Source organism: Gorilla gorilla, chromosome 5 (genome assembly GCF_029281585.2).
Source record: "Gorilla gorilla gorilla isolate KB3781 chromosome 5, NHGRI_mGorGor1-v2.1_pri, whole genome shotgun sequence".
Taxonomy (NCBI): domain Eukaryota; kingdom Metazoa; phylum Chordata; class Mammalia; order Primates; family Hominidae; genus Gorilla; species Gorilla gorilla.
The window spans coordinates 154,403,078-154,412,041 of NC_073229.2; the positions used below are offsets into that span (position 1 = coordinate 154,403,078).

The 8,964-nt window shown below is 37.7% G+C and overlaps 1 protein-coding gene across 2 annotated transcripts in view; it reads right to left on the reverse strand.

Annotated features, from left to right (window-relative positions):
- Positions 1-6,263, reverse strand: part of SAMD3 (sterile alpha motif domain containing 3) — a 72,113-nt gene extending 65,850 nt beyond the window's left edge. Inside the window, exons 1-3 of one of the 2 annotated variants that reach the window (XM_031012598.3) lie at positions 6,218-6,263; positions 4,841-4,940; positions 3,981-4,170 (exon numbers count right to left, since the gene is read on the reverse strand). In XM_031012598.3, the coding sequence (XP_030868458.2) occupies positions 3,981-4,170; positions 4,841-4,919 (269 nt within the window). In that variant the 5' untranslated portion in view covers positions 4,920-4,940; positions 6,218-6,263. Of the gene's footprint in view, positions 1-3,980; positions 4,171-4,840; positions 5,205-6,217 lie in introns of those variants that run through there. The other variant, XM_055391661.2, reaches the window with a different exon arrangement.
- Between the last annotated feature and the right edge of the window lie 2,701 nt (positions 6,264-8,964).

The window sequence follows — 8,964 nt, forward strand, 5'->3', positions numbered from 1 at the left end:
GTATTTTGGGAGGCCGAGGCGGGTGGATCACCTGAGGTCAGGAGTTTGAGGCCAGCCTGGCCAACATGACAAAACCCTGTCTCTACTGAAAACACAAAAATTAGCTGGACATGGTGGCAGGTGCCTGTAATCTCAGCTACTCGGGAGACTGAAGCAGGAGAATCACTTGAACCTGGGAGGCAGAGGTTGCAGTGAGCTGAGATCATGCCATTGCACTCCAGCCTGGGCGACAAGAGTGAAACCCCATCAAAAAAAAAAAAAAGTCAAGTGTAAACCAAAAATAAAATTCTAAGGCCCCCAACCATTTGAATGGACCCCTCCTCTCAGTTAAAGGCATTCCAAAATTAACCTGAAAAACTAATTCAGGCCATGATGGGAAGGGAAGGTTGAACATGCCTCATTATACCCCGCTCCCTTTTAGAATTGAGGAAAAGGTGACCAGCATTAACATCAACACAGACCTTAAGTCTAATAAGAAACATTTATGGGCAAGGCATAGTAGCTCACACCTGTAATCCCAGCACTTTGGGAGGCCGAGGCAGGTGGATCACGTGGTCAGGAGATTAAGACCATCCTGGCTAATATGGTGAAACCCTGTCTCTACTAAAAATACAAAAAATTAGCTGGGCATGGTGGCATGTGCCTATAGTCCCAGCTACTCAGGAGGCTGAGGCAGGAGAATTGCTTGAACCTGGGAGGCAGAGGTTGCAGTGAGCCGAGACAGCACCACTGTATTCCAGCCTGGGTGACAAAGCAAGACTCCATCTCAAACAAAAAAGAGAAACATTTATGATCTATTCTCTCTGAAGCCTGCTAACTGGAGGCTTCATCTGCATGAGAAAACCTTAGTCGCCACAACCCCTTATCATAACCCAGACATTCCTTTCTATTGATAATAATTTTTTCAATCAATTGCCAATCAGAATTTTTTTTTTTTTTTTTTTTTTCTGAGACAGAGTCTCACTCTGTCACCTAGGCTGGAGTGCAGTGGTATGATCTTGGCTCACTGCAACCTCTGCCTCCCAGGTTCAAGCAATTCTCCTGCCTCAGCCTCCCGAGTAGCTGGGATTACAGGCACCCACCACCAGGCCTGGCTAATTTTTGTATTTTTAGTAGAGATGGGGTTTCACCATGTTGGTCAGGCTGGTCTCAAACTCCTGACCTCAAGTGATCTGCCCGCCTTGGCCTCCCAAAGTGCTGGCATTACAGGCATAACCCACCACGCCGAGCTGCCAATCAGAAAAATTTAAAATCTACCTGTGACCTGGAAGCCCCAGCTTTGAGTTGTCCTGCCCTTCCAGTTCAAACCAATGTAAATCTTACACTGACTGATGTCTTATATCTCCCTAAAATGTATAAAAGCAAGCTGTACCTGACTACATTGGGCACATGTCATCAGGACCTCCTGAAGCTGTGTCATGGACGGATCCTTAACCTTGGCAAAATAAACTTTCTAAATTGATTGAGACCTGTCTCAGAGACTTTTGGGTTCACACAGGCAATCACTAGCCATTAAAGGGAATCTGTACTCAAATGGAAACTATTCTGCTGTCTCAGATCTAGAATGCCATCACAGACTCTTTAGAACGGACCTAAAGTATCACTTATTCTACCTACTTCATTTTACAGTTGAAGAAGCTAAAACTAAAAGGGGTCAGACAAATCTCCAAGGCTAGATGAGGGGTTAATATCATAACAGGGGGTTAAAATCAGATGTCTTGATAGCTAGCTTCAGGGTTCTTCTGTACACCAAGTTTCCTATCTTTTTTAAACACTCTCTAAGGGGGTTTAATTAAACAGCATATTCTCATGCCTCTTTCTACTATCATTCTCACTTGATGATTGTCAAGTGACAACATATAATAAATATATTTGACAATAAGCAAATACAACCAACAAGAATTTTAATCAAACATAAAGCAATAAGTATTCTCTTCTCACATGCAATTGTAATTCTGCACCAGAATAATTTAATCTAAATACAAGATAAACAAATCCCTAAGGTGAGTCAGCTGCTTATGGGTACAGTGCAAAGTCCCCACTCATAAATCCCCAAACAGTGGTCCCAGTCTTGGCCATGTTTGAAACTAGTTAACCCAGTTAACAAAGTTTCATACTTAACACAGGACTATTTCAGTCTAGGAGAAAAAGGACAGATTTGCTCAAAGACTGTGATACTCCTAACATCAGTGTGAATTAAAGAGGAGGTAAGTACCATATTACTTTTCACAATGTACTGATGAAGAAACAAGAATGCCAACATTTAATATAATCAATCCAAGTCAGTAGTAGAATCAGGAAGGAAGCCCAGGTTTCCTGGCAGTCCAGCCAGTTCTCTTTTACTTGAGAACATTATAAACTGATTTGCAGTGGAAACAAGACTGCCTGTTTTCTTCTAAGCTGTGCCTAAGGCAATTTCAAGATTCCACTCAATGGAAGGGAACTTCCAGCTCAAAAGTCCTACTCATCCCAAAATGCAAGGAAATTACTTTGATCTCTCTTTCAGGTTCCCACCCTTCCTTTGCTGGGAAGGAGTAAAAGCTTGCAATGGGAACTTCATCAAAAGTTACATGTTCAAGAGTGTCCTTTTTTACATAGATATGCCAAAACAATGTTTAGAAATCCTTCAAATAAATTGGTTAGGGGCCGGGCGAAGCAGCTCTTGCCTGTAATCCCAGCGCTTTAGGAGGCTGAGGTGGGAGGATGGCTTGAGGCCAGGAGTTGGAGACCAGCCTGGGCAACATAGTGAAACCACTATTTGTTTAAAAAATAAAAATAAACATAAAAATAAATTAGCCAGTCATGGTGTTGAGTGCCTGTAATCCCAACTACTTGGGAGGCGGAAGCAGGAGGATTGCTTGAGCCCAGGAATTTGAAGCTGCAGTGAGCTATGATCCTGCCACAGCACTCCAGCCTGGGGGTCAGACTGAGACCCATCTCTAAAAAAAACAAAAAGCTTTTTTTTTTTAAAAAAAATCAATTAGTAGAATTTCCATTCCAGCTCTACACCATCCCTTCAAGGCTACCTATTCCCCTCCATGTCCCAAATATTCAAATATTCTAGGAATAAACTTGCTTATGTCAGGTCTCTACCATTATATTATTTATCAAGGAGAAAGGGAAATCTCTATTATTACCACTCTAATCTCAAAAAATTAAAGTAAAAACATAGAATAGATTTTATCAATCATCAAAATCATTAAAATTTATTTAATATTAGAAACCCTTCAAAAAAATCTTGAAAATGGAAAAATCAAATCAGAATGGCTGAAATGATCCCAGGGCATAGATGGATGTGTAAAATGAAATTTTTGATCTTATAAATCCTGTTATCATTTCTTTTCGTTGTAGAAGTCAGTGATTAAAAAACAAAGAAAACCGTCCCCAAACTTCAGAGCTTTTATCTGTCACCACTAATTTTTCTACATAATTTTTTGGGGTGTTTCATAGTGTTCATTATTATAAGGACACTCTTAAAAAATTAGAAAACTCATGTGACAATAACGTGTTTAGCAAATTACATCGTAAAGGCATCTAGAGAAGAGTATAAATTCATTACTCTAAGAAATCCTAGGAAAATAAATAAATAGATTACTAAATAAATAGTTTTGGGAAAAGCAAAGAAGCAATCAAGATGCCTTTCCCAAACCCTGATTTTAAAACCAGAGCTTCGGGATCCCCTTTCTCCTTGTGTTACATATCTATTTCACCTGCTTGTTCCACAGCATTTTATATAGAAACTCCTTGCTAATAGGACTTCCCTAATGATTGGAATCAGTGTTTAAAAAATGGTGAATGAAAACGTTTCTTGATTCTTAAAATTTTACAGTGTCCTTTGTCAAATATTAGAAATACCGTAGATACAATCTAGCTGAAAACGGTCACACTTTTCAAAGGGCTTTAAACCCAAACGTCACGCTCTAGCCATCATTGGGAAAGCTTGGGAAAAAAAAAATAAGGCCATTTATGAACATACTTACTCTCGAGCTGCTTCTGTTTGCATGACCAGGGCTGCCTCTTTGGGGTTTTCTGGGGACTTCAGTCCTTGAGTGTTCTGCTTGTATTTTTTAATTAAATCCATCAGAACAGCCTGGTGCCCAATTTTCTTTACCAGTTGCTGAACCATCCGATCATTAAGTGCAAGAAGAGCGGCCCCACTTACTTCTTCCTCTGGGAAAAAGAAAAAAAAATTAGTTTCTACATGACTTTCCGGCAAAACACAGGCATTCTGAAGAGGCAAAATTACCTCTAGTGATAAAAGGATCATCTAAACTTGTCCCCTGCCATTATAAATTTATCCATATTTTTGACAAAGATAAAACTCCAATGTTGCATAATTCCAAATCAATGCCTGCTCCTAAGAAAGTACCAGAACATGGAATCACAATAAAAACTTATTATTTCCACATTAACACCCTTCTCATTCTAATTCTCTCTAACTGGTATTGTTTTTATAAGGAAAAAAAACCTTAGGAAATTATTCTTCGTAATAGCTCCTAGCCGGTATTCAACCTTATAAACCCAACACTACACAAAATACATACTGTATTACTTAAGAACAAAAGCAATATTAAATGCATTTATCAAATACGTATTTTAATTGACCCGTAAGACTTTTTTATTTGAGTACACAAAATATTATATTCTCTTGTGGATGTTACTTTCAAGTGGAAACTCTGCTACAGTCCATAAAGAAATGAAAAGTTCTCTACTGCAGCAACCCCACATCCACATTTACATGCACACAGACATTTGGCAACAAAAGTAATTTTCAGTAACAGAGGACACCAGAATATCTAGGCTGCTCAATTAAAATTTTTGGAAAGCATAAACAACTCACCTTGAAATCTATGAACTAGCTCTCCTAAATTTTTCTCCACCAACCAACTGCAGACCTGCTCAACTGACCAGGTTTCCATTGCTGTCTCCTGTAAATACACCTGTAGAGCAAAAGGTCAGAGAATTCTCCAGCTTTTCTTTCTGATTGTGCCTTAATTTTTTTTTAACAGTCAGCCCCTTCCTTTGCTAGACTCCTTTATACTCTCAGTGTTAAGCTTTTTTAAAATTACTATTTTTATAATGTACATTTAAAAATTGCTAACAAAACACACACTCACTTTAAAAATAAGACCTGATTTAAACCTATTTCCTAGCATCCCATTTTTCAAATTTCTTCACCTTCTCCTACTTTTTTTCCACAGGCATCTCTAAGCTTTACTAACAGACAGCCAGGGACATACAATGGTACCCAATCCTGTACCATTAACACCCAGGTTTCTTCACAAAGAAAAGAAAGGTGTGAAATTCACCACTACCAGGCTCCTCAGGAAGTGGTTGACATTTACAGAACGGGTGGGCAGGAGAGGAAGGGAGGAAGGATCAGATAAAAGCCTGACAGAGATACTTAGTAAACTGGTTAACCCCTTAGTAGACTGGTTAACCCCTTGCTTCTCCTAGCTAGGAGAAGGAGATTGTAACTTGCTGCTTCTCATTGTTTTCCTTTAGCAAGAAGAGGAAGTAGGACCCAAATTTCTCTGGAGAATCTGAATGTTTCTGTCCTTCCTTCCAATACTATTCTTACATACACCTCTGAGTTCTAGAACTTTATTGGACACTGTTATGATTGGTAAGATAACTAGGATAAACTACCACACTGACTGAAAACTTTTTACTTAATTGGGCAGATTCAAAATTGGAAAATAATTATTTATGTTAATAATTATCGTGAAAGAAGCGTAGGCAAAGTTTGCAAGATATATTCTTTAACTATTTCAGTTATTTTCGTATGCCACTTGTCTGCAACCACTTAGAAAACTTAAAACTATTTCCCTAAGGAAGCTTATTCCTTGTTTTTGTAATTCAATCCAAAGGACCTCTGATGGACTTGGAGATGGGGTGGGGTGGAGGGGGGGATTGAAATAAATTTAAAACATTTTAACCTTTTATCTTTACTTGGCAATTTCAAATCTCAATCTAAATGATAAAGATTTACTTGCAAATTAAGATACTGACTATTCTGTAAAGACCAAGGAAAAAGCTACTCTTGGAGAAATGGAATCATAAGGAAAGATTAAAACGGTTATTAGTTGTGAATTTAAATTTTATTGATGGAAGTTTTAAATGGAACTATTGTTGTATTTTTCATTTTTGTATATTTAAAGAAGTTACAATTACCAACATCATAGTTAGAATAGTGGAAAAGGGGAAACATGTTTACCTTGCATATGTGACAAGCTGGAAAGATAGTCTTCAAGAATCATTTCCTAGAAAACAAGTAGACTTCAAAGTATTAAGCCCCATAATCATAAGTATTCACAAACACCAACTTGAAAAATTGAAAACAAGGGTTAAATATAGAAGAACATCTTTCTGAATTTCAGCAGTGGATTTAATTTGCTATGACAAACAGTAGCCATAGAACCCCTCCCCTAGGCTAAGCAGCAATAGCAGGGTGTGAAAAGTCATTATTTGTGAGACTCTGGTGTAAATTAAAAATCACACCTTTCTGTCACACTTCTGGCTTCCTTGCGAAGATTAGGACTTAGGGAAAAAATAGAAAATAGAGAAAAAATAAAAGAATTCTCTAAACTCGAAGATAAAAAGGTAAGCAGAGCAGAAGATACTGCCTTGTAGTCATCGATGGATAAAAGGAAATTTGAAAATAAAATGAGTACTTGGAAATGATCACGTATTTTTAAACTTGCAGATTTTTACCACAATTCTACTTCTGGGAAAAACAAAACAGGTTAAATTATAACATCATACAAACATAATAAAATAGAAAAGCATATAGTTTTTGCCTAGTAGCTTTTCTGGAGAGTTAATAAAACAATATCACTGGCTAGACAATGTAACATCTTTGAGTAGTAACTTTACAACTTCTTCTCACATAAATAATGGATATATTATTTATGATCTTCTACACCATGAAGGCATAAACTATATATCAAATGAGAAAAGATATATCTGGTAGCTTTATTCTGAGCTTCAGAAACATACGAAAATATTTCAAAATGTGAAGGCAAGCATTATCTCTAAATAGTTGAATAGTGGAATCATTTTTAAGAAGAATTAATAATACATTATGTATGAATGCTCCTGATAAACCATTCTCATTATTTGATTGAATTATAAATCAAGAAAATAAATTTGTATTAAATATTAAAGGGCTTCATCTAACTAAAGCCAAGAAGAGGTAAGACTTCAGCTAAAGCAGCCTAAATATGGGCAAGCTTTATTTAATAAATTTGTTAAAACTACAAAGGAAGATAATAGGGTCACCTGCTGTGAACGTGATTTATAATCTTCAAGGGACAATCTAACATATAAAACATCATATAAAACATACAAAACATTCAACCACAAAAGAGCACTTTTTAAGAAAATATGAAAACTTTTTGTCATCTTTCTTTCTATTTGCATTTTTAGCTTTATTCCTCTGAAGTCCAAAAGCTGAGACAACAAAAGATTCCTAAAAGTTTTGCTGGCGGCATATGCCCTCTCCTGGATCAATACCTCATTCTGCCCTGAGAAAAAGTATCTCCTACCGTGGCTGAACTTGAAGGGACAAACAATTTATCACAAATCAGTTCCAGGCCTGGCGTGTAAAAAAGAAGGAAAATTGAGGTACAAAATAAGGATGTGGCTGTCACATGAAACAATGTCTGGGCAATTCTCTTGGGTAGCAGCCTCGCTATCATGGGATAGTGTTGTAGGACTCTCTCTTTAGTTCAGCTAAGAGCTGGGTTCTTGTCACACTGCCATGAAATATTAGGCTCACAGACACTTTGAAGGGTCAGAAGAATGGAATTTATTGGGCAAAAAGGAAAAAAGGGGAAACAGTGGCTCTCAGCAGAGCGAGAGTCCTGCTAGTATATGCTTCTCGCCTCACAGATTGAATTCCAAGTTCCCACACCAGAATAAGAAGGGCCAGTTCCTCCTCGCTGCAAACCGTGTGAACTTCCGTGGCTCCACCCCATTCTCTCAGTGCGCAGGCTGTCGGAGGTTCTCCGGGGACCTGTTTATACTCAGGTGTCTCAATAGCAGCATGGTGTTCCAATGGAACATACCATCTCATCCACTATGGCCTGATGATATTCTTCCAACGATCACCAGACCACATGAAATAAAAACTGAAATATTCAACTCAAATACTTTGCAGATGTTAGTCACCAAGATGTTTACTGCCTAGATAGATAGCCCAAAGTGGGGTGGATGATGATACACTAAAGAAGTTAGAAGCCTTACTAAGAAGATAAGATACATAGATAAGCAGAATATGATATACAGCCAATCATGGTAGATGCTTTAGAAAGCACTCTGGTGCTGGATTTTCCCACAGTGTCCTGGAAGCGAATGGATGTTGATTTGGAATCTAAATAACGGACATAGTTTAGATAGCAAAGAAGCTTGGAGAAAGCAGGATCAATATAATGAACTCAAAGTAAAAAAAACAGAAATAAACGAGTCATGTTTTGGAACCTCCGTGCTGCTTGGAATAGGAACCACATGGTATGCAACCACAGGAGACAGGGTCTGAAGATCGCAGAAAGGCTTAGAATGTTAAGAGCTTATAGATATGCTTAAGCTTGGGAGAGTCATTGAACTGAGAGTATGTTCCATGCTTTGGAAAGATTATTTAGGCAGCTGAGTCAAATAAATGACAGAAAAGCATTCTTTCTTGAAGCAAATTGTGTATGAGATGGAAGGGCTTAACCTTTACTAAACATCCATATGTGCACCAGTTTTCCTTCGTTTTAGGAAACATAGATATTTATATTAATCTTTTAAACATTTAAGGAACAAGACTATTAATTTTTTTTCATACATCATGGTCTGAAAGGGAGTGACATGTACAAAGCTAGCAGACACCAAGCAGGTGAAACACACCAAAAGGGGCTGTCTCTATACGTTATGCTAGACGATATGAAACAGCCTTTTCTTTTTAAATTATAGGGATTTTTT